At 44.0% G+C, this 27,185-nt stretch overlaps 1 protein-coding gene across 3 annotated transcripts in view; it reads left to right on the forward strand.

The window, feature by feature from the left end:
- The window catches only part of LOC121872295 (septin-9-like), a 36,931-nt gene that overhangs the window by 5,418 nt on the left and 4,328 nt on the right, over positions 1 to 27,185 (forward strand). The window contains exons 1-5 of one of the 3 annotated variants that reach the window (XM_042374989.1): positions 14,853 to 14,863; positions 16,233 to 16,234; positions 25,561 to 25,967; positions 26,502 to 26,605; positions 27,067 to 27,167. In XM_042374989.1, coding sequence (XP_042230923.1) covers positions 25,841 to 25,967; positions 26,502 to 26,605; positions 27,067 to 27,167 — 332 coding nt within the window. In that variant the 5' untranslated portion in view covers positions 14,853 to 14,863; positions 16,233 to 16,234; positions 25,561 to 25,840. Of the gene's footprint in view, positions 1 to 14,852; positions 14,864 to 16,232; positions 16,235 to 19,926; positions 20,053 to 25,560; positions 25,968 to 26,501; positions 26,606 to 27,066; positions 27,168 to 27,185 lie in introns of those variants that run through there. The other 2 variants (XM_042374987.1, XM_042374988.1) reach the window with 2 other exon arrangements.

Raw genomic sequence — 27,185 nt, forward strand, 5'->3', positions numbered from 1 at the left:
TGCAAGGAACCACAGTACGGAGAATAATCTTGGGTAAACGGATACACCCGGACCGCTACCGTGGTTTGTGGCTAATATCGAGTGTCTGATGGTGGTGGTGATGGTGTTGGTGGTGATGGTGTTAATGGTGGTCGTGTTAATGGTGGTGGTGGTGGTGGTGTTCGTTCCTCTGTGGTGATAGTTGTGGTAGTAGTGGTGGTGATGATAGGAGTAGTAGTAGTAGTAGTAGTAGCAGTAGTGCTCCTGGGTGTTAGTACTATCCGTGTTGCAGCAGCTGTGATAGTTATAACACCAGGAAGGCCCTCACCATGCCCCGACAAAATAAACAGTATACTCGGGTGAGCACCACAGCCCTGCCAACACAACACTGTCTTCCTACACCAGGGCTGAGAGCTTCCCCGCACCTCATTCATTCACATCTTGCAGCGGTTTGTTGATATTGTCTTCGAGGTTTATAGTCACAGATCTAAACATACCTGTACACTGTGCCCAAACAGTCTCTTGTATGCCGGTAATTCTGATGGTTGTGTGTTGGAATGATTAATGGTTGAGATCACCTGAAGATTATACACTCCAGCTTAGTGCACCTGATGATTAGATACCTAAGTTTATTTCACCTGAATATTAAACAGCCTAATCTAACCCCCCCTCCAGGTAGTGTTAGGGTGGTTAATCATCAGGTGATCTAATGTCTCAAGGTGGAGCTACCGTTCGAGTGGTTTTCTCTCCTGGCCGAGGACTTTATCACGTGATCTACTGGACGTCTGGGTGACTCGGTATTGTTGGTCTGGGAAGGTAAACCTGAAGCTCGAGTCACGCTCCTTCCGCCTCTCCTGTGGGTGTGTGGAGAGGCTGGTAAGTCAAGGCAGCGATGAACTATAAGTGTTCATGCAGGTCGGAACACCAACACTGCAGTTTTATGAGGTACACACACACACACATACACACACTTACATCCCAGAAGGTATTTATTTCATGCTCGTAGTCTCAGGCAAGGCTATTGTGTGCAGGAACCCATCAAGCCTCACACCTGTGCTAAGAGGCCACGTCAGCACACACCTGACTCTCGGAAGCTCCTCGAGTATAGTACAGTCTCTTTATCTTTATTACCCGCCAGTGTCATCTCCCTCGTCGAGAAATTTGATGAGCTCGCTACCGCAGTCAAGTCCGTCACAGCTCGGTTTGTTTTGCATCGAGGTGTAACAAATCATTCTCTAGACTTGCCACATTAAGGTAAACCAAACTCTTTCATCACCTAAAGGAACGTGTGTCACTATACAACATACTCGACACATGGTATTATACAGTACACTTGTAGAACCATCGTGCTACACCCACACCCACCATTACAGCTTTACATACTGTACTTGTATATACACTAGTAACATTACACCCTCCGCCAACCTCATCATCGCCCTGGGTCCCCTCCCTTCACAACGTCTCATAAGTAACATTAATGTCTTGCCAAGGAGAATAGATTAGTGTAACTGAGATATTTACACGAGTTGGGCGGGGTAGTGGTGAGGACCGTAACGAACACTAGGTTAAAAAGAAAACAAAAAAAGCGGATGACATAAAAGTTAGCCCACCCAGCTTAGTTTACTGTATAATTAAACACCGTAACATAACTTAAATTAATCCAACTCTCTGGTAGCGTTAGGGTGGTTAATGTGAAGGTGATATAAGCTGGGAGGACTTATTTGAAGGTGGCCCTCAAATTATGTCAAGGTCTACAATGTTTACCTCCTGCTTAGTGAGTCGCATGGGTTTGTTTGCTCCTTGTACTACCAGTGTCAACATCCTCCCTCCCTCTGCTGCTTCGGGTCTTGGTGTGACTATTTCCATCCTGTGTTGTGGCTCGATACTGATAGACTTAACTCGGTTTTATGGATCGGAGACAATAACACAGCCAGGATAGAAACCTCAAGTGTAACAAGTTCTTTGGTCAAGTAGTTCCTTGTTAGGGGATAACACCGAGGTAACACAGTCAGAGATTACAAGTAATTTTCCATCATTAAGTGTAGGATGATGTGCCGGGCTGGGCAGTGTGTAGTCTACCTCGGGAGTCACAAGGAACAGAGATTTTTACACAGATTACACCAGATATTTGGCGCGTCGGTCCGGCACCTCCCTCCCTCCTAATGGTCGCTGGTTCACGCCCGGGGGCACCTCCAGTCCACCCAGCTGTAAAAGGGTACCTAATGTTACAGTAAGGTGATTGAAGGCATCCGAGTGCCCTACTGGTCTTGCTGCCTCCTGCTGTACCGTAACAAAAGTACACTGTACCCTCGCTACTGTTCAGGGGTTAGCCTAAGTCCCACCTACATCCGAGGCCTCATACCGGGTGTTGGTATTCATATCCTCCTGAAGGTGGTGGTCATGGGATATTGTTTATTTAGCTTAAAGGTTAAAGTTCAAGGCTCTTCGACTACTGTAATTTCCAAAATGCTCGATGGTAGACAGACCGCTGGAGGTGTGTGATGGAGGCCTAAGTAGTATGTACTTTTCACTCAGAAGTATTACAGTGTGTTACATTGTTTGTATTCATAGATGTGATTATTTGATATTTATATGCATACGTGTTTGGTATTTTTATACATGTACGTGTGTGTGTGTGTGTGTGTGGCGGTAGGGGGTGGACATGCACTGTGCTAGTGGGGAGTAGTGGGAAGGGGGAGGGTTTGACGTCATCTGCCATAGTGCGTAACGTAAATACTCCCATCATCCCCACCCACACCTCTGGTCCAGTGAGGCGGAGCAGAGAGTGAGAGATAAAGAGAGGGAGTAAGAGAAGACGGGAAACTTCAAAAATACGACAAGATAAATGAAAGCTAGACTTAAGAGAGAGAGAATCAAGGGGTTGTTGCGTCAGTTAGATAAGCGGGTACACAGGATGAGGCTGTCTCACCACACGTGTCACTACTGTGCTCCTCTCTGCTGGCATCACACACACACACACACACACACACGTATCTTAGCTGCAATAATCAGATCTAAACGCACCTTTCTGAATGAACCAGTCAGAATTTTTCCCGTGCCTCTTACGCTTGCGCGCCAAATTACTTGTCAGGAAAACAAATAATAAGTAAGAAATAAAGTATAAGTATTCCCCTTAAAAGTTACATAAATTTAAGTGTTTATTTACGTGGAGAAAAATACGGTATATCGATAAGCAGAAAGAATAAACTATTACGGTACTGCAGGGTGTTCAATAGGAGGGGACCACTACACACACACACACACACACACACACACACACACACACATACATTGGGTGGGAGGAGGGAAGAGAGGAAGGATGTCATATTCATTAGCACACCACTAGACACCTGCATCAACACCTGCCTCGCCCATGTTAGCGCCACTTAAACCTGCACCTGTACCCTTTACACTTGTCTCTCCCATAACACAACCAGGCGGCCCCAGTGACACCTGCTACACACCTGTCTCTCCCACACTGTCTCTACAATCATCTGCACTATATGTGTTTCGTGGGAGACAACAGGTGTGTAGTGGTGGTGTGAGGGAGACAACAGGTGTGAGGGAGACAACAGATGTGTAGTGGTGGTGTGAGGGAGACAACAGATGTGTAGTGGTGGTGTGAGAGAGACAACAGGTGTGTAGTAGTGGTGTGAGGGAGACAACAGATGTGTAGTGGTGGTGTGAGGGAGACAACAGATGTGCAGTGGTGGTAGTAACGGTACAGGTCACCGTTCACCAGCCTGCACCGCCCTGAGGAAGCCTGTCTCTCACCTACACCCATTATTAAGACAGCAGTATAGTGTCATCATAGTCAGAGAGCAACAGATTCTAGACTCACCTTGACGAGACACACAAGACGCCCCTCAGTCGTTTTCGTAGCTGGTGTAAAACGACTACAAGCGACTACTGTTAAGTTGGGTCAAAACTTGTTAAAGATTTCTTATTATTGTCATTATTAGGATGTTATCTTCTGGGGAAACAATTACAGGTAGTTAAGGTAATTAGTAAATGAATGATGAGCAAATGTGTTGGATTGATTTTATTGGTTTAGTTTTGAATCCACAGCCATCACACCTCACCATCACCACAACCACAACGCATCATCACCACCACAATACATCTTCACCACATCTACTGTCACATCAAATCACGACAGAGAGGCCGGGCTGTTAGAAGTGACAAGACCTGGGATGGGATAGAGGGGGGGGGGTAGTAGGATAGGTGGTGGTGGTAGTGTCTTTATCAGTAACCACAAGCACACACGAGTACCTGACACCATTACCACCACAAATTCCCACACCACCTCAAACCACCCACTTCATAGTCCCCTACACCACCACTACCACCATCACTACCACCACTACCAGTCCTCTACTACCACTACTACCACCATCACTACCACCACTACCAGTCCTTACTACCAATCTCTCACCACTCACCACCACTACCACCACCACAGTCCCTACTACCACTCACACTACCACTCACCAGTCCTCAGTCCCCACTACCACCACTACCACCATCACTACCACCACTACCAGTCCTCTACCACCATCACTACCACCACTACCAGTCCTCTACCACCATCACTACCACCACTACCAGTCCTCTACCACCATCACTACCACCACTACCAGTCCTCTACTACCACCACCACTACCACCACCCCAGTCACCGGTCTGCCCCGTTCGCCCACCCCCGTTACTGGTCCTGATGCCGTGTGACATAGTGAAGAGGTGTTACGTTACTGTTACTTGCTTACTGGCGTGTGACTTGTCAAGATATATGGTTCCTTGTTATTGTGTATTGTCTTATTGTTGTTGGTGTTGTGTTGTAGTGTTGTGTTGTAGTGTTGTGGCGTAGTGTTGTAGCCAGCTCCTAGTTGCACGTCAGTCAGCCTCAAGTAGAGTGTCAGTTAGTAGCAGTAAGTGTCCGTTAGGGTCAACATGTTCAAACTCTACATTATTCCTCAACCTTGTATATATGTCCGCGTTGCTGTCTCTGGTACATTGTTGATTTATTGTGTGTGTGTGTGTGTGTGTCTGTCTGTGTGTCTGTGTGTCTGTCTGTGTTTATTTAGATCACGACATCAACACTTTTCATATCAACTCCCTAACTTACGAGTCAATCTTTCCATTAACAAAAGTGAAAAAAGAAGAAGAAAAAACATCAATAACCCGTATTAAATGACTACTACTCCTTATAAACATATTTACTCTAGTGTTTATAAAGTTTAGACCAAATAATGACTTCACCTGTGGTTCATTGACAGGTATCGTGGCGTATCCCAAGGTGGGTGGGTGTACCTCAAGGTGGGAGCTAGGGACCTACACTAACTGATGGGGAGATTGATAAATATGGAGGGAGATAGACGTGGGGGAGGGGAAGACGTGGGTAGAGATGAGAGATAGTGATGTAGAGAGATAGAGAGAGAGAGAGAGAGACCACCATTATCACCACTACTACCACCACCAGCCTGACCCACCTCTAGGCTCTCACTACAACTCTCACCTCGTCTCTCAATCACTTGTATATTAATGTGACCTGATACCTCCCCCCCCCTCCCTACCATCCAAATCCACCACTCTTCATCCACCAGCGTCATGTTTCATCCATCAACCCTGGTTAAGTGGAGAGTAGAATGTGGCGTCATCCATGAAGGCTCTGTGGCATTCATCTATAGGGTAAAATTCTTTTGTGTCATCCATCTATGTCATCCAACAATGTGTCATCTTAGTGTCGTATCATCCAACAGCGCCCCCCCCCCCTATGTATCACAGGGAGAGAGAGAGAGAGAGAGAGAGAGAGAGAGAGAGAGAGTCAGTACTGGCCAGGAGGTTTTTATCAAGACTTGATAATATCATGTACTGTAGTGTAGTTACCCCCTCTCTCTCTCTCTCTCTCACTAAGGAGGAGAAGTAAGTACTAGGAGTCAGAGAAGTCATAGCTTTGTTGGCCACGATGTCAATGAAACATATCCAACAACTACAATGGCTTTTTGGATGTAGTTTATGTTATTGTTTTTGCACCATTGTTTATATTCATGCGGGAGGCTGAGGTCAATAGGCTGCTGGGGGTCAAATCTTCGTGTCGTTTCTGTCAGTTGCTGTGTGTGTCTCTGTTCAATTAATTTATTTTCTTTGTTTACTTTACAGGTCATCACAGGACATGCTTTCCTTACATTGGTGAGTATTGTTGTGTTTTCTATGATAATTTGAGTACGATGATAATCTCCTTGAGTACGATGAGTTAACCCCCTTGAGTACGATGACTTGACTCTGAAAACGGGAATTTAGTCTCAAGTAGGAAGATATTTTACTCAAAGGGTTAACTCATCGTACTCAGGGGGGTTAAATCATCGTACTCAAGGGGTTAAATCATCGTACTCAAGGGGTTAAATCATCGTACTCAAGGGATTAATTGTTGTCATAGTGTGTGTGTGTGTGTGTGTGTGTGTGTGTGTGTGTGCCAGGTGTACTGTTATCTTCAGCTGTCATCCGGTACAGCATCAAGTAACACAGTGACGCTCATATCACGTTTGTGTGTATAATTAATTAGAGATCACATGAAGATTACCACCCCCCAATCAGGTACCTGGGGGGGGGGGTTAGATTAGGTTAGGTTATGTAAGAGCCTAGCTTAAATTAGGTTAGCTTAAGTTGTGTCAGGTCAGCGTTAGGGTAGGTTAGGTTGTGTGCTCTTCTTTATATATCATGTATGTACGTGTGCTCTTCTTTATATATCATGTATGTACGTGTGATCGTCTTTATATATCATGTGTGTACGTGTGTTCTTTATCGATTCGATGTTGTTGGTGTGACCACGACCAATCTCCGGCCCTGAGGTTACGAGATTTAATTGAACATTGGTGTGTGGAGGCGCTTGAGGGAGGAGGCAATGTTTACACTCACGGTGGGTCTGGATGGATGACCTTGCTTAGTGTGTATGAGATAGAACTAAGTTAAAACAATGGTTGATAACTATTTACTGCGGTATTATATTAATTGTTATGTACATTCGAAGATATTTTTATAATATTACAAACACACACACACACACACACACACACACACACACACACACACACACACACACACACACAGGTTATACAGGAATGTTGAAAAGATTTACCAATGCGGGATATTTTATCCAGTTCCTAACCTAACCTTGCCTAACGTAACCTAACCTAACCTTGCCTAACCTAACCTAACCTAACCTAACCTAGCGTAACTCCTCAGGTAGCTTTAGGATCTTTAATCAGGCGATATAGCTGAGGAGTGGGGGGGTGTGTTGTGCCTCTGGTGGTGAAGGACAAACTACTCTCGATTGGCCGGTGGGAATGAAACTGGTTATGGTCAGGGGTAGGTGTATGGCAGGTTGTGGGGTTATGTTGGCTCGGTGTGTGGGAGGGTGGCGGAGGGGTGGGGTGTGGGAGGGTGGGGTTAGGGAGCGGCGTGAGGGAGCGGCGTGTGGGGAATATTACTGTTGTGGGTGATGTAGAAGATGAGAGTTGATAGATCAACCACATGTCCTACCTGATATGACAGTGGAGCCGTCGTGGGAGCTGGAGGAGCTGCGTCACTACACACACAAGAGTGAGTGAGTGACAGGAGGCAGGGAAGATGTCGACGCTTTAAGCAGTTTAGAAATGATGGACGTGTGTGTGTGTGTGTGTGTGTGTGTGTGTGTGTGTGTGTGAGGGACTTGTGCTCTACGTGTGAGTGGAGGACTATTAACACCACTAACACCGTCACTACTACTACTACTACCACCACCAGTACCGTTATCACTACTACGCTATTAACACCACTACCCCTGGGACAGACAACCTGGTGGCGCCACACACATGGGAACAAGCATCTCATTGACAAGATAACGAGAATGAACTGGGGGTGAAGGTGACGAAAGTGACATATACACACACACACACAACACACACACACACACACACACACACACACACACACATACACACACACACACACACACACACACAATATTTCTCCACGAAACATAAATTTTCACTAAATAATGTTGGTCGAAATTTAGTTCTGTGGTACGACAGGGGTGTAGCTATACTTGATGTCTGTCTGTAACTGTCCAACCATCTGTCATCTATCTATCCGTCCGTCCGTCGTCTCTCTCTCTCTCTCTCCGTCCCTCCATCTGTCCATACATCCATCTATCCACCCGTAATATATACAGTAAAGGTGATTATAGTTTACCTGCCTCCTTTATTAATAGATAGAGAAACAGCTATATAAGATGATGTGTGTGTGTGTGTGGCTATGGACGTGTGTGGGGGAGGGTGTGTGTGTGTGTGTGTGTGTGTGTGTGTGGCTATGGACGTGTGTGGGGGAGGGTGTGTGTGTGTGTGTGGCTATGGACGTGTGTGTGTGTGTGTGTGCCTCACTCACGTATATTAAAACCCCAAAATAAAGTCCAAACACAACAGAACAAGACACGTGTGTTCTCGTCGCTAATTAACGCACATACCTGGATAAGAATTTCCTCTGGGCAGGTGTGTGGTGGTGGTGGTCACAGGTAATATAGGATAACACAACACACTGACAAGAGACAGGAATGAACAGCAAACTAATGTATGGGTGTATTTCAACCTCCTCGTCAATGGCAGCTGTTATTGTAGACACGAGTGACAGTTGTATATGATGATAGTGTAGTGAGAGGTAAATGATGAGGTGGAGGTGAGAGAGGGAGGTAGAGGGTGAGGCACGAGGGTTGGAGGGTATGACTCACCACACGCCCGCCTGCCTCACCTCCTGCCCGCTCGCTCAGACAGACAGACAGACAAAGAGGGAAGCCTATGACGTCACCAGGGAACTGTTCTGACGTCATCACGGGAGGTAGGGATGTGTCAACCAGGTGTGGTCACAAGGGTGTGTTTCAGAGGTGGATTATTATAGTATTGGTAAAAAGATGTGAACGAGTTGCAAAACATTAATTTTTCATTTGGTTTACTTTCAGTGGAGATATTTTGTGTTGGGTGAGAATATTTATAATTATGTGTGTGTGTGTGTGTGTGTGTGTGTGTGTGTGTGTGTGTGTGTGTGTGTGTGTGTGTATGTATGTACGTGGGTATTTCCTCGTGTGTGAGTGGGTGTGTGTATCAACAGTGGCTTGGTGAAGGACGTTGATCTTCACACACACACACACACACACAAACACCTCAGTAATACTCACGCTTGGTAATATCCTTCCATTAACCCGTGTAATATTTAAACAACAATTATCACCAGACAAAACACTTACTTTCTACCGCTACATAACAGTGAGTCATGGTGTATAGAGATAATTTAGTTACATAATAAGAGGGAAATAATATGGTTTGTTGACTTTCACATATAGCCACCTCTTATGGCCGACTCGCCACCACGGAGCCCATACAAATACAGTGAAACCTCTTTATAACGACTTTACTCTTCATATAATCCGTTAAATGGGGGGGAGGGGTTCACATTTAAGAGACCCTCGATATAACGGACATTATCTCTATATAGTTCGTTAAATAGAAGTTTTACTATATACAGATGAGAGATATTGGATAAAAAATTTCAGAACGTATTGAAAGAGTAAATAATAATAGGCCTATCGGTGTGTGTGTGTGTGTGTGTGTGTGTGGTACAGACAGACACAGACACGGGTGTAGGGACAATAGACGATAATTATTTAAAGATTAATATAACATTGTGTGGCGTCAGTGGAAGAGGAGCCTGTGTCCCCCCCCCTCCCCTCCTACCCCTCAACGCTGTACTGGGCTGAGAAAAATAAATACGAAAAATGAGACGTGGCGGAGACTCAAGTGTTTCCTGAGTGAGGTGGAGGCTGACTGGTGTGGGTGGAGGGGAGAGGTGGAGGCTGAGGTGGAGGCTGGAGGCTGACTGGTGTGGGTGGAGGGGAGAGGTGGAGGGAGAGGAGGTGGAGGCTGACTGGTGTGGGTGGAGGGGAGAGGTGGAGGCTGGAGGCTGACTGGTGTGGAATGCGTGAGAGAGAGACAGACAGAGATCTAGTTTACATTATTAGGGATACTTCTCTATAATTAATTCCCTTCACAATTATTCCATTTAATTTGGTGATACAAGTCAGATTAAAAGCTCCTCAAATACGCCATTATATTTGTATGTTTTTCCTGACACATTTACTGTATTAACTGTGTGACTCATGTGGGGAAATATGACTCGGGAGAAAGTAAAGTATTTTAGTCGCCTGGTGTATACTGAGTCTATGGAGGAGTATTTTGTTAGCAGGAAATAGTTAATAAGAGAGTAATGTGGACTAGAGGGCGTGTTTCCTCTCGTGGGGTAGTCCCTTGTGGGTAAAGTGGGTTATGTGGGTGAGGCCGTTGGTGATGTGGGCGTCTGGGTGGTGATGTGGGCGTCTGGGTGGTGATGTGGGCGTTTGGGTGGTGATGTGGGCGTCAGGGTAGGTGGCGGCATTTCCTGGCCTTTCGAGGTAAGTGTCAGGCAACTCTATGAACTTAGCACGGCTCATTATCACCTCGAGGCCTCCCAAGTGTGTATGTGTGTGTGTGTGTGTGTGTGTGTGTGTGTGTGTGTGTGTGTGTGTGTGTCTGTGTCTCCACCAGATGCGGGAAGTTAACAGCGTAAGAGAAGACGTTTTATGGAAGCTGTATGATAAGGAGAACGAGAGATGGTGGACCAGGGTGTTTTCTTACACACGTCTGCCACTGGGAGGGAAAGAAGGAAAAGGAGGGGGTGGGGGAGAGGGAAAAAGAATGGGGAGGGAGTGGGAGGGGGAAGGAAAGGACAGAGATAGAAAGGGGAGAGGGGGAAAGGATAGAGCAGATGAGAGAAGAAGGTAAGGAAGGGCATAAAAGAGAAACATAAGAACATAAGAATAGAGGAAACTGCAGTGGGCCTATTGCTCATATATCAGGAGAAAGAAGAGAAGGAGGAGGAGGAGAGAAGAGAAGAGGAGAAGGAAAATAAAGGAGAGAAAAGAGAAGAGGAGGAGGAGAGGGAGGGAAGGAAGAAGAGGGGAAGGAATGCCACACAAAAAAAGAAAAAAGTAATGGTGACGAGGGGAGTGAGACAAGGGGGCCGTCGAGCCTCTGCTGACCTTCAAGAATATAACAAACGCTAGACTGTATAGGTCAGTCTTGATATGCCTTCAGAGGTCATCCTGTCAGTGTGAGAGACAGATTGATAGACAGTGTGAGAGACAGACGGAGAGATAGAGAAAGGGAAATATAAAAGGAACAGATACAGGTAGAGAGAGAGAGAGAGAGAGACAGGCAGACAGACAAAGGAAGAGAGATAAAAACGCTACAGATGGAGATAAGTAAAGAGCTAGACATGAAGAGATAGATAGACAGACAGAGAGAGAGAGAGAGAGGAAGAGAAAAGACGTGCGGGCAGCTGGTTAACTTCTGCCCTGTCATCATTCCGTCTCAAATTTCATATTCACTTCCTCGCCTCGAAAGAGAGACAGGAATGGGGGTACATGACGGTCACACCCTCCTCCCCTGAGACAGTGAAGGAATACTGTACGGTGATGTAACTCGAGTAGAGAACAAAAGGTAAAATATCACTTAGAAACAAAACAATGACAGGATACGTCAAGACAACGCGGGAACCAGACCAACACTTGTATCTGTACTGTACACTCACCTCACATGTAAACTCGACGAAGTATTTAAAGTAGAAAATGTATACAAAGAACTCTGATTTGTTTACACTAGGACAAGCATTTTTTAAAGTTTGGTGCTGTACTGTACATCCTGGAACGTTAGTAGAAATAAGAAGTTTGTTAGAATTCACACAGGAGGAAAATACTCAATGATCAGCTCCTTCAAGGTGTGTAATCAACCTGTCGAACGTTGTTATGCTGACGTGGACTACAAACAGCAAAAATCAGGATGATCAAGCAGTCACCCGGGCAGCACGTTGGTGACATTCCGTGCTGCAGGGGGGGGGGGGACGCGAGATAAACGTAAGATACACCAACAGCCTGATAAATTTTATCTCCGTAACAAATGGACGTGATTAATGTTGCGCGTTGTCATGCACCCAACACACGTCGAGGCACAGCTGGCCAACATCCTGCATGGTTCTTTATATTTCACAGCAGAGAGCCTTGACCTCACCACCGGCGCTGAACGCTGGCTTTAAAACCAAACTAGTTGTCATTAAAGAGCAAATGACTTAAATGTTGGCAATAAAACTCTTTTGGGGGATAGGTCAGAGGTCAAGGTCACTATAAATTGTACACCAACACTTAACTACATGTAACCTCTCGCCATGCTAGAAGGTAAGCATGGACTCCAAAGGCTTCCCAGTTGGGCGCCTGTTGTGCTTCACCTTGTACAGGAGACAAGGAGGTGCCTAATTAAGTATACAGTAACTCGTGCTGTCTGGGGTAAACACAAATAGTAAAACACAGGAGGTTAATATCAAGTGTTACGACATATATTGGAAGTCGTGGAATGTTCATGACATAAACTTTTAATATATCGAATTCCTTTATTAATCTCTTGAGTATCTGACCTTTGAATTATAAGGGTTAGGTATGTTTACTTGGCTCTCGTCAGTTGCAACTCGTGCATAACGTTGGAACCCCTTGATCATGAGGTAAATCATTCTGTTATTTCTTAATTCCATTTATGACAGCCACTTACAAAATCCAATACAATTTAATAATATGAATTGAGATCCGGGAATAGCCAAGGGAAGGAGTGTGGGGGAGACACAATTGGACAACAAAAGCGTTTACTTCAGCTGGCGTCAGCTGTTGTTGGTAAACACGAGGGTGGTGGCCGCGCTCCCAGCCACCTGCTACTTCTACTCTAAATGGTCGAATTTTCTTTGTGTTTTTCGTGGGTTTTTCTGGTGTTACGTCTGCGTTATTTGTTTTTAATATATAATGTTATTGCAGCTGTTTTAGTCACTTCCGTTATTTCCTATGGTAGTGTTTGGTTTCCGTCTGTTTCTGTTAAAGTGAACTGCGCATTGTATATGTTTGCGGCTCCTTTGTGTGTTTTTATTATCCCATATCCCTTAACAGAGGTCCTCGCGTGTGCTCGCTATACACCAACACAGCGTGACACACCACCAATAAGCTAGGCTTCTGGGTCTGGGGTGTTATTTGAATCCCTGTAATACTTACATCCTTTACCGCCAAACACTGATTCCCACTTTTTATGATATTCCTTCGTTACAACATTTTTTTTCCCAGTAGTACTCGTGAATGTAGCTCGAGTCATTGGTGCGGAGTACAGGCCAGTGTCATGTAGGAGGGGGAGTCAAAATCACAGCTCCCTCACACTAGATAGATAGAATAGATAAATTACCCGAAAACAGCCACAGTACAAATCCATTCGCTCGAAAACGTGTGCAGCAAGAAAAAAACAACTTTAAGTTCAGTGAATACTATGACAAATTTCCTTGTATTGTGATAGGTGAGAAGCGGTGAGATTCTGGTGGTTGAGAGGTGGGTGAGGGGGTGAGGGGGTTTTGTAAGAGTTGAGACACTTGTTACGGTCAAGTGCTGAGTACATTGATGTCGGTCGAAGAGAGAGAGAGAGAGATGTAGCCGAGTGGTGTTGAGGTGAGTGACGTTGGTTGGGGCGCGTCATCTGCGAAGCTGCCACCACTAGCCACGTCACCTCCCCTGCACCATCGTCAACAGACCTTACTTTTTCCACCACGCGGCGTGTTTAAGCGTATTGAGGTAATTGTAGGTCATTAGAATGAAGGTTTATTCACGTGAGAGTTGCTGGGCGGTGCTCTTGTTCACTTAGGGGTCAGGGCTGCATAAGAGGTAACCCATCTTCCTGACCTGTTAAGCTGACGCCGACCCGCAAACTCATTGTGATTTCGTATTTCTCTGAGATCATCACAACGTTGCTGGATGAATATTTTTAGAATGTGAAAAATACAGTTTGTTTGGTGGAGGCTAAAATAAGTTGGCTTTCCTTTTGATTCAGGTTTCACGCATCAAATACAAGGCATGAAAAAGGTTAATCACACCTAACTTAACTCCCTCGCACCAAGGCATCTGTGAGGAAATCAAATTGGCAAGATGGATGATGAGTTGATGGAAGAGAAGAGAGTGACGGTGTTAAGAGCGATGGTGAAGAAACAGGCGATAAAGATGGTGAGATGGAGAAGAGTTCCGAGAAATCAATGAATAGACGATAGAAGAAAAAGATGTATGCAAAGAAGAACCTGGACTTAAGAAACGACATTGATTCTTTTAAATAAAAATCCTTAGATAAAATTCTGTGCATGAGCTGATGAAGTGACACACACACACACACACACACACACACACACACACACCAAGTTATATACCCAAACCGTTAACTAAGTTCTCCAGCGTCATGTTAAATCTCGTCGCTGAGGGCTCATAGACTGTCGTTGGGCAAGATGGTGGTGGTAGCGGTGGTGGTGGTGGTAGCGGTGGTGCATGGTGGTGGTGTCGTCATTTGGCGCCGTATCCAATCTAGAATGATGATGGCGGACTACAAGACCAAAAATAACCTTAAATACATTCCTCAGTTCCGCTAAAAATCTTGTGGGTTAACGCGTAGTCTGGTGTTCCTTTTCCACCATCTCGCGATAATGAGGACCAACTTAAAGTGTTTGTAACCTGTGAATAATTATGATTACGGTCTATTTTTTTCCATAATATGTACACCTTTATTTAATTTAATAAGGAAACCTGGAGAATAATAGGTTTTAATAATTGAATTGTTTAGTTCTTGGATGATTGCTTGACGCGTTACATGAGCGCTACCCGTTATTTATAAACCAACCATTAATTAATTATTTTGATCGACATTGGAATGTTATACATATAGTGATATAGAACAGTATGTAAGAGTTATTAAGTCCTACTCTATGTCTGTAGTTGTCACTCTCCCTTCATATACAGTATAGAACAAGTTTCGAAGTTAAATGTATAGTGGAAGATGAATATGCCAGTGAATGTTGTTGTTATCCCTGGAAAAAAACATTGATCCAGCTGAGGGTTGCAGTACAGCGAACACTGGTGGTGGTGCTAGCTGTTGTGGTCAGTAATGAGCAGTGTGTGGTGCGCTGATGACCGGGCCGGCCACACTCCGTTCTATCTCGTGTTTGACATATGTATTTTTGTTAAGGTGTTAGTTTAAATTATAAGCCGCCACACTAGATCATCAATGTATGTATATTTAAAGAAATAAAGTAACGACAAGGGAAGTGTGACCTGCCATCTGGTATAAGGTAGTCACGGTGAGTATTGGCGGCTGATGGACAAAATTGAGGCACTTTAGTGAAGATGACGGGTGGGCGAACGAAACGTTTTGGCCTTGGACGTTTTAGCCTGGTTTAGCGAGATGAAGGTTGATTTGGTTATTGTAATTCAGGTTCGCTTAGGTTATGATGTTACCTGTGACGAAATTTGTAGTGTCGAAACTTCCGTCATTAAAGGTAGAGATATTGGAAACGTGCGTGTGTGATCCTTTGAGTGAGATAGACACAGTAACGGGGTAAACGAGGCTCAGAGGGCAGCCACCGCTGCCTCCAACTGTGATAAAACTGCAAGTATAATCCCTCAGCTTTATCGTGCACAGTGGCCATCACTGTAGGAGCAATACAAATGTTTCATTATCATATTTTGTGCATTTTTATATAACATTTATCTCCCAATAGTCATTGCAGACTTAGCACAGACTTCTCAGGAGCGCTGTAGCCTTATGGCAATATTCGGAACCAAGGAAAACAAGAGGACAACTTTCGTTAACAGTAACCAGTCATAAAATTATTTCGTTATTTGCACGCTGTTGTCAAAGGCGACTCACTACCAGGCTAGCGGTGGCGGTAGTCATTGTGTGCACTTAAGTAGGCTGTGGCATTATAGTGCACACTCACCACAGTACAGTGTTCTCCTCACACCCCTCTCTTCTCGGTACAGTGATCACCTGACGAGGAGATCCACTACACTGAGCTCTGCTTGTCGGTGAAACCAGTTACCAGTCGTGGTATGCACGACTGCTGGCCTGGAGGGAGGGTACCAGTGTTGCGACAGTCTCACACCGCCACACTGCATATTGTTAAGAATGTTGATAGGAGGAAGATGCCTCAACAGCAGCCTGGCTATTAAGGGCTCTCACCTCATGTAACAATATCTCCCCCACGTCTTTCTGGCATGTTACCTGTATACTTTTCTTTGAACTACAGGCGTCCTTATATCCAACGATATACAGTGTGTCGAGATTTCCAGGGTATGAGTGGTAGTGGAGTGTGTGTAGGACTGGGTGTAGTGTGTGTCGGACTGGGTGTAACATGGCCTCTTGTGTGCACTCAGCCACTTAATCGTTATCTCTTCGCAGCATATAATTCATAAGTAATTACTTAGTCTGTGGGTGGACGTACAAACAGCGAACAAGTAAACCATTGCATGAATTTTGACGAACGAATGTCTACATAACTGTATGCTGTAAGGTGATAGAGACTGTTTGTGAGGTATGTCAGGGTGTGGTGTTTATCAGTGTACACATCAGGTTCCCTCTTGCTCATACCATAGTGACGGATCTCGCTGGGATGATTGCTTCGTTGGGAGTCTGGACTGAGTTGCGATGCTGCATCTCAACCAACAACGGTCATGTTTAAATATTGAACGTTATAGTAGCGTATTGCATCACAAGTAGTATTTCGTCAGAATTTGTTTTATCAGATATATATTGACACTAATCACCAAGATCAAGTAATACCTGTGATAAAGATGGATTAGTGGTGACATTATAGCTGATCCCCGTGTATGTGTGCGAACTGTCCCTCCCCCTCACCCGTGTCACTCACCCGTCTTAAGGTGAAATAAACTGGAGGTTAATATTCACGTGATGATTTTCTTGTATATCATCACTGTACATCGTCATTATCCCAAGTATTTAACAAGTTAATTCCCCATCACTGAAGGACACACACACACACACTGAGTCATAAGATCACGGGGTATGTTATCAGTGTGTCCATTCTCTGGCGGTTTGAGTAAATACACACACTAGTTGTTAATCTATGGGTGAAATAAGCTAGGGAGGCTAATCTTCAAGCGAGCCTTCCTCTCTACCAATTTCATGTTATATTGTATCACCTAACTCTAATTAATTCTCTGTTGTTGTAATTTAGGATTAATCAAGAGAACTATCGTACACGTTGTGAGGGGGACAAAGGGGGTCACTCAGACAGGCGGTTATAGAGATTGCGGTGTGTAGCGACTGCCTCCTTCGTCTGTTTAGCAGCGCACTGATTGACTTGACGACTACCGCCCATCACTGCTTACACAGCTAACGAGGTCGACGCTGCCCTGTCATGTATTGTGCTGCAGTTCTATATGTGATTTGTGGTGCACTGATGAACTACGTGGTGATCTCCCTGGCCTGGTGCTCACGTCCACACAATGGCCTGGTGATCACGTCCACACTATGGCCTGGTGATCATGTCCACACTATGGCCTGTTGATCATGTCCACACTATGGCCTGGTGATCATGTCCACACTATGGCCTGGTGATCATGTCCACACTATGGCCTGGTGATCATGTCCACACTATGGCCTGGTGATCATGTCCACACTCTGCTGATTGATGTGTTGGGATGGGGATAAATAGATAGAAGGATAGAGGAATAGAGAAAGAGAAGGGATAGACAAATATAGAAAAATTAATAAGAAAAGATAAAAGGGGGATATAGAAAGCGAAAAGAGAGAAAAGGAATTGAATAAAGAGAGAAACGGGAGATAGAAAGGAATAGGGAAAGAGAAGAGATACAGGAGAAGAGAGAGAAACTAAACAGAATGTGGTCACTGACCAGTTGGTTACTCAACACTGGGTCAGGGTCAGCCGTGTTAGGTAGTGATCGTGTCTAAGTTAACCAACCATCTTTCGTTACTCACTGGTGTACTGTACGTCCTCACACACACACACACACGTCCCCCCACACACACGTCACCTACACACACGTCCCCCACACGATCACCCCCCCCCACACACCTCCCACCACCACTCTCCTTTATCACCATCACTGAGGAACACAGCAGGTGACCAGAGTACTCAGTAGCTCCCCCTGTGTCCCGCCACCACCTCTCACTCATCACAGCTGGCAAATGCTCCACTTTATTTACTCATCTCTTCATTGCCTACAGCCCCTACACCAAGTGACGCCCCTCCAGCAGACCACCAAACTCGCATCACTCCTGTAGGGTTGTCAGGACTATTTGACAGTGAGTGACATGGGGGTGTAGGATAAAGGACAAGGACTCCTCTCCCATCCCTACATACCTACCTACCCCCTGAACCCCCCATCCCTACCCCTGAACCCCCATCCCTACCCCATAAACCCCCCATCCCTACCCCTGAACCCCATCCCTACCCCCTGAACCCCCATCCTTCCCTGGACCCCCATCCCTACCCCTGGCACTCTGGACCCAAGTTACACATTGGACTCTGCTAAGATGTGGGGGTTGTTATGATAATGAACAGGCTGTCTACAAGTTTTGGTTTTAATTCATCACTGGAGAAGCATACCCGCGTCGTGTTAGTGTTATAGAGTGACTACATACTCGTACTTACTTGGCCCATATTACAAATGAAAAACAAAATGGCTCACAAACATGTACACAGGAAGGAGGAATATGTCTACTTAATTTAATTTTGTATTGGTGACACGTGACTCCAGGCGACACACGCCGGGGTTAACATTTAAGTGCCGCCGTGTAAGTGGCTGGTGAATTAAGTGTGGAGAGTGTTGGAAGGCGCCACGGTCAAGGGTGTGCGGTCAAACAAGCTCTGTTGTGTTCCTTCTTAATGACCATAAAACTCCCACAACAATATGAAATAAGTGAATACAATACTAGGAAAATAATTTTTTTTTATAATAACTAAAGGACTTAGTGACTTTTAGACTTTGTTTGGTTGTTAACATTACAGGTGTAGACGGCCTCTCCTGGTCATCGTCCGGTCTAAGCACGTGGTCGACAGGTGGGTATAAAGTAGATGTCACTTATGATGCAGGTATACCAGACGACGTGGGTAGCAGCTGTTAATAATCGGACCTAGAAGGGTGAGATGGCCGAGTGGATACAGCTCTCAACCTGTCCTTTAGGTTGGTTACTGGTTCGGTCACGGGGCCCCCCGTGTCCACCCAGCTGTAAGTGTGTACCCAAGTTTACCTGTACAGTTGAGGAAGTGAAGTTAGTCGAGTAGAGTGTCAGCCACGTAGTCGCCTTGTATACCGAAGGCTTACTATACAGTATGCTGTATCCAACTCAGTTCCTAATTGGCCGTCAGGGCTATGGAAATTACTTACTCTTTCTGGGATGTAGGAACTTAGGTAAGACAATGAGGTAACACAATACACCAAGACTGGCCAGGCAGGGTGAGGTAAGGGACTGGGTCACCAATACTCACACAGGACATCCTCACATATTTTAGCTAAGGGCGGGAACTGATGAGTCATACATACAACAGTAGTGCCCCGACGCCTCACACTGGCGCCACAAGATTTAAGTGACACCAACAGCCGCTCACACGACGGAGGCGGATGAAAGGAGTTTAAGTTTGTTCGTGTCTCGTGCGGTCACCTCAGTCACCTCAGTCACCTCACTATAAAGAAAACTGCACCGACCAACTGACAGATCTGACTGCCTTCACATGATAAATATTTGGATGCCACTAATTCCAACACAACAGCTACAGTATAGTGGCCTCAAAATGCTAACAGTGTATAAGCTGTACTCAGGATCTTTGTACGAAGACACTTCCAACGCTCTCGAGGACAAGTTATCCTGCCATCTCGAGTAATAACTCCGAGGGGTGAACTTAAGGCTGGCATGGTTTCAAGATACTGTACTCGGAAAAGTTTTTGATGATAGTTGGGTAATATTTACATGTGTTGAAGAGGTTCATAGTGCAGGATGAAGGCACACATCCAGCCCTCGGTGCCCTGATAACAGCTCATGGCCACCACAGTATCTTGGGGGCCCAGTGTGTGACCAGTACTAAGCACAACACGCTAGTGAGATATTTAGTCTTTAATGATGCATCTGTAGTAGAGGTCAGTGAACGAAGGTGTTGGTTTAGTGTTTGTTTTTAGTTTGTAACACGATGTGATGTGTGTGCCGGGAACCTTAAATGGGTAGTTGGTGAGACAATAACTCGGTAGTGAGGTGTCGCCATATCCGCTGTGACGTACTGGCCGTATTATTGTTTATGTTGATGTGCTGCTCGACCACCTTCCCAGCGCTGCGTTACGTCAGGACTGATGACCTGAGTCGAATTCGTTAAACGCTTAGCTAATAATATCTTCACTACCTCAAATATTCTCTTCACCGTCCATCATCCTGGGAGATATTTTGGTAGTGTGGCTGGCGTCTGTCTGGTGCTGGTGTGGCCCGCCTGCCTCACTAAGTCCTACTTTCTATTACGTTGCTTATTATTATTACTTTTTTCTGTGTTGCCAAAGATCTGTCATACCTGTGTCCTATTGCCATCAGTTATAGTCTCAATAATTATGTTCCTATATACTGAACATATAAGAAAAAACAACTTGTGGGGGGAGTTTTGAGGAGACCCACTAGCCTTGGCCCTTCACCACGCCCGGGCTAACAAGTGGTTCTCCAGATAAAGTCATTCATAAAATTGGCGAGCGTCCCAGTCAGCTGTGTTTACGATGGCAGTAGTACGTCAACACGTGGCCACACCTCGTCCCTCCCTCCCTCCCCCGACTAACTGTTGTCCTGGGTGTCTGGCCCAGTGCGTGTCCCTCACAGGCTAGCAATGCTTAAGGACAAATCGGTATGTGTTGACGCAAGCTTGCTACACTGTGTCATGCGGCTTTCCGAGATTAACTGGACGTTTTTAGTGCGTGAATGTTGCAAGACGAGACCAACTTTACTCCAGCGGCGCTTATTTTGTCCTTGCTTATTAGAATGGTGCGACACGAGAGTTACTGAGTGGTATTGAAGGCGAAGATTGGAAAAAAATGGTATCACCTGAAGATTAGAAACCCCAGCTTATTTCACCTGAATATTAGAAACTCCAGCTTATTCCACCCGATGATTAGACACCTCAGCTTATTTCACCTGAAGATTAGAAACCCCAGCTTATTTCACCTGAAGATTAGAACCCCCAGCTTATTTCACCTGAAGATTAGAAACCACAGCTTATTTCACCTGAAGATTTAAAGATTAATCCCTAGGTAGCGTTCGGGTGGTTAATCTTCAGGTGAATTTTAGGTACAACTAGTCGGCTATCACAGCCCCTCACCCTAATGCAGCTCTTCACTAATATAAATAACATTCATCAACAATAACAACACACCACAAGTAATATGGACAAAAGTACATCATCTTTATCCTCTTCACCACTGATCGGCAACAATAACACCATGATTATTTGGAGGAAAAAAATCATTCCACGAGAACGACACAGGAACAGCAACGAACGCGGGAACAAATACACGAACAGCGACAAGTACTGGAACACGGGAACAAGAGCAGTGACGAACACGGGAACAACAACAGAAGCACCAGAGAGGAACAAGCAACAAGCAGAAGGGGGATGAGTGACAAGCAGGGCGCGGCGTAACACGAACCTCGGTGTGGGGCAGCAGACATGGCCGACCCTGCTCCCGCTTTTATTTGTTTTACTCTCAATGCCTCTTTTTTTTTTTCCTTCTCTAACCAACATTCCCGTTCTATTTATAATTTATGATTGTATATTTATTTAATTTATATGTTTAAAGGGTGTATGGTTGTCTTGATGTCGGCTTGTATTTTATTTCATTGATATTCCCAACGGACTCGTCTTGGGCTGGTGGAGGAGGACCCAGACGGGAACAGTGCGACTAGTTGTTGAATTTCCATTTCTTGTGAACGCTGATCCTCCTCCCTCTCACCCTCATGTTTACGTGACGAGGGTGAAATGTGGAGATATGATATGAGACAGACTATGTACAGAAAAAAAAAGAACGATAAAGAGTAGTAGAGAAGAGGGCGTTTTTACTCATGATTTATGACTTAGCTGTGGTAGACGGAGAGGCTGTAATTGCTGTCTCCGTGTGTTTGTTTTTTTGTCTTAATTTAATTATCTCAAAAATTGCACGACTGATTTTTGATGAAACTTTGTCATGTGGGTTGGTTGTTAGTATAAGGTGAGTGAGCTGAGGTAAGAGTCAAAGCTGTCGACATTATAGTTACACCATTGATCATGATAATGTCGGCTGTCACAACATAAAATTACCTGATGTTTCTGAATAAACTATAATGGATGTTTGTCTTGGATGAGGTACATGAATATTGTCCTGGCATTACTATCACCAACAGACAAGTAATAAATTTTCCAGCCATAAGACTGCACAAAGGTCAGGGTGCGGCGACCGATGTGGGTTCAAGCGCATGTGTCCTGTACTAAGGGTCACTGCTTCGATCCCGGAACACTGCCGCTTCACCCAACTGTAAATGGGTACATATCTGATACAACGTTTGGGGAAGTCAAGGCGCTCGAGTGCAGTGCTATCCATGCTGCCTCTTTGTATATGAAAGGCTTAGTACAGTATGGTGTTATCCACGCTGCTTTGAATCATCCTTAAGATATCTAAGGACCAGATTCTCATTAGTTCGTACGATTGAAATTCCTCCTAACTGAAGATATAATAATACACGTAACTGTTTAACATAAGCTTCTCACCAAACTCCCAGTGGACCTGTGGCCTATCACAGTCTTCCAGCCCCCGCGAAACATTGCCAATCGCTCTTGTCCTTGAACACACCTGCCTCCTCTGTCTCCCCCATCATTGTTCTTCGTCTTTGTTATCCATATCATCCTTATTCTTTTGTTCTCGTCCTTCCATGTTATTTTTTTTAATCTGTCGTTATCCATACGTACGTCATGCCCAGGCCAACACAACAGTATCCCCGCCACAACACTTAAGGATCTCTTGAACGTCTACATTATTTATTTTTTTGTCCCTTCTGGTAACTTGGTAAATTATCTAAGTGTTCTCACTCCCGTCACCTGCACCTTGTTGTTGTTGTGTTACTGTGCTGTCCTCTGTGTTCATAATGGTCTTCTTGTTGATGTTTATATAAAGCGATTATCTTCCCTGGGAATATTCACATCGTTTAATAGTGATTATGGGTCAGGCTTTCTACAGTATATCTATAATTGGGTCACCTGAAGATTTGACATCCCATTTCACCTATTTAAACACCCTAACGCTACCCGGGAGGCTACTCTTTAGGTGATTCGATTTGGGGTATAATTTTTATCTTATCAATATAATAAAAACACAGACATGATATCACACTATCTTGTCTTACGCCATAACCATGTCTGAGTCAGTTTTCCTTGGTATGATACAGATTTTTGACAGCTCCTTCAACACCACTTAAGATGCCATACTCGGGCTCTCCGAGTACCCGCCACCCGCCAGAACCCACAGTATATCTTGGGAACTGATCAAATGCTCTTTCGAGATTTAAAAATTATACGTATGTGGATGTTTCCCTTACGAAGATTATTCTGGTATCATGTTGATTTTACAAAGCTAATAAATAAGTTTGAATTTTAAAGAGGAATACTGCAAAGTGACGCCCACTATTTCATTATTTCAGAGTAATTTATATAAGGTTTTAGACGTTTTCAGATTCGTAAATTAATTTCAAAAACATTTATATATGTTTTTCAGTGAGCTGTAACACTCAGCACTGAAGCAGGCATCATTCAGCAGAGTTAATATAATAAGAAAATTATCACTGAAACATACGGACAGACACACCATCTCTGGTTATGCTCGGGTGACTGGCCGCCTCAGAACAAATTGCCTTAATTTTGACTCATTACGTTTTAAACAACATCTACTACCTCCATACTATTATTCTTTGTTTTATTTTTTATTATATACGGTAAGTTTAATCCATTCATATATTAATATCACCATCTTGGAGCAACTTTAGCAGGTACTTCTCACATAGGCGTGTAAGTCATCGGTTTATGTGATTTATACTGTAGTAAGGTTTTCTGTAGGACTTTACGTGGTGGTCGTGCAGATTAAGGCGTGCAGATTAAGGCGGGGCTGACCACTCACCGCGCTCCCTCTCTTCCTTTTTGTATCTTGTTCACGTGCTAAAGATTACACACCTCTGCTAATTTCACCTTCTAATTAACCACCCTAATGCTAACCTATCGTAACTTAACGCTAACCTAACTCTAACCTATGCTATCTTAACGCTATCCTAAAGCTAACCTACCGTAACTTTCCGCAAACTTAACCTTATGTTAAATTTCGTATATTTATTTGCAATGTGTTGTGATACCGTGTAGGGAATGTGTCGTGAAAACCAATGTTTGCTTACTGGCCCAGAATGTAGAGAGTGTGTGTAAGCTGGGCTGGAGCCTCCCGCCCTCAAACGTCAACACTACCATCAACACACTCTTGTAATACTTTTAATGTGCCAACCAAACAACCACTCTTATCATCTGTCACTTTCATTTGATTATCTATGTTTGGGATTCTCTTGACTTGGTTGGTTATGTAATATGCTGTTAAACTACATATTTCAGCAGCGTGTAATATGGCTTAGATATCGATGTATATTTTTTGTTAGTTTATGTAATTTACTGTAAAACTACATAATTCAGAAGTTACATTACGTGGAAATGTTTAATTATTTCACTGTATTAGCTTTAAGTGGGAGCTATACAGGCCCCTCGTTGCTACCATCTCATAAGTCCGCCTTCCCCAGAGTAGCCCGCTAAAGGTCGCATCTGCCAGTGATTAAATTGTAACAAGAGGGTTCATTGTTTTAGTCAGAGCTTGAAGGACGTTTAAGAGTCATCCCACCTTGACTTGGAGTCACTTATCACTGCCTGTCATAGAGGAGAACCACGTCTCCTTATCCTTTGTTCAGATTATCTTTCAAGTTATTATTTTGGCGGCAATATTGTTTACATTTTATGAATTTAAAAACCAATCAACGTAAATATTTCCATACTGAGTAACGAAGCAAGTGTGTCGGCCTCCGGTAATCCCCATATTCGTGGTACTGTAATCATTAGTGTTGTGTTGTGGTCCACTCGAAGGTGACACCACCCCCCCCCCTCCCCCACCACCAGGTATTTCCCACCTGGGGAGAACTTAATTAAACAAATTCAAATACAAATATAAATGGAAAATGAATGTTTATTTCTCCAGCTGGACATACACCAGCTTGTCTTATAGTTTATTATAAGAAACAAACAAATACGTTGACCCAAAAATCGTTGCAACACACACACACACACACACACACACCGTCCTCCTGCCCACACATAAAGATAAGGACCATGTGTAACAAGACATAAAGCAACAGGTGTCAGATTATTGGATAAACACGGTGTAGATGAGTTATTTTTCTTAAGGAGACTCGGTAACAATCATCACCTGATTTACATATTTTCCTTATGATAATTCACGTGTGATCACCTTCCCTGTTTGTTGACGCTACTCTGATACACCGTTGTTGTTTAGTCGTTAGTAAAGTGCAGTCGTCCTCACAAGGAGTAACTATCTCTCTTCCCGCAGGTCTGCACCACAAGATGATCTACCTGTGACAGCTCAGCCAGTAACTAGAAGTACACCGAGGCTTCGATGCAACAAATATGACATTCCTTCCATGAACATACTAAGTGAACGTTACTGTTGCACGATAATAGATAATTTCAAGTAAAACAGTGATAATAGAACATTTACGGCATCCAACAACAGTCAACTATCTGCAGACGCCACTCTATACCTTCCCTGCCCCCCTGCCAGTAGCCTGAACACATACTAGGCTCCTCGTTGAACCTGGCGTGAGTGGAGGATGCCTCAGGCCGGGCCGGGAGTGTCCCCTGCCGAGGGTGTGACCTATGTTGGCATCGACACCCTCCAGGAACAGACCAGACTCAAGGCTCTCCGCCGCGGCTACACATTTAACCTTCTTGTTGTTGGTAAGAACACCATAAGAGCGTTCTGTTAAGTCTCCCATTAGTCTTATGAATACAAATTGTCTCTGACTGTTAAATAGACCACAGTCATAATAGGACTTAATCTGTGTGTGTGTGTGTGTGTTGTGTGTGTGTGGTGTGTGTGTGTTTATGTGTGTGTGTGGTGTGTGTGTGTGTGAAAACAAATTATAAAACCAGGTTGTTTCTCTATCAACTTAGCCAAAATTCAGCTTAATATTTAAGTTTTCTTTAACACTCGGGCAAATTTAATTCTTAGTAACATCGTTTCATTAACATATATAACACATGAAAGGTTCACTGGTTAGTATAATCACTTGGATTTACCTAACAGTTGATTACATACGGAAATGACGTCATTATACAGTATTTCCCGTTAATTCATACTAACCCCAGTATATTATAGTAACCTGCTTCATTATCATTTTAATTAGTCGAGTCTAAAGCTAAGTAAACTATCTTGGCATTAACTAGATGCTATAAAAAATCTATTACAGAAATTACAATATATAATTCTAGGTCGTAGTGGTCTGGGAAAATCAACCCTTGTGAACACGCTTTTCAAGGCTTCAGTGTCCCGCAGGAAGTCTGGGTTAGAAGAACCATTGCCCTCCACCACTGAGGTACGAACCTTGCCAACCAGCAGAGATTTTCTTCTTACCTCTTGCAGCAATTATTAAATAGGATATATTGTGTTCAAGTGAATGATTAAACACTTTATCTGTATATCCCTTGTTTGATATACGAATGTTTTCTTATACTGTAGCTAGCTAATATTTTTTTTTGGGGGGGGGAAGGGAATTTTTTTTCTTTGTTCCCTCTACCAGCCTATTTTTGTTTATATTGTATTACTTTCTCCTCAATCATACACATTCACTTAATAATCATTTCCAAATATATTCTCTTTCCTTGTCTTCATCTTTTCTAAATGTACTCCTAAGTTACTTGATGTTTTATACTTTTTAATGTAATCTTTATTGGCTTGAGAACATTATCAGAATGCCTTCTTCCTGCTTTGGCGTGAGTTTCGTGAAGGAATTGAGTTAGTAAGCCATATGACTTACGTTTTCTTCATCATCCCCAGGTGAAAACTGAGAGTTCCTCTCTGAATGAAGGCGGCGTCAGATTAAACCTTACTATCACAGACACTCCAGGATTTGGCGATCACATAAATAACGAAAATTGGTAAGATATGTTCTGATA

The sequence above is a fragment of the Homarus americanus genome, unplaced genomic scaffold, assembly GCF_018991925.1.
Source record: "Homarus americanus isolate GMGI-L3 unplaced genomic scaffold, GMGI_Hamer_2.0 scaffold5589, whole genome shotgun sequence".
NCBI classification, from domain to species: Eukaryota; Metazoa; Arthropoda; class Malacostraca; order Decapoda; family Nephropidae; genus Homarus; species Homarus americanus.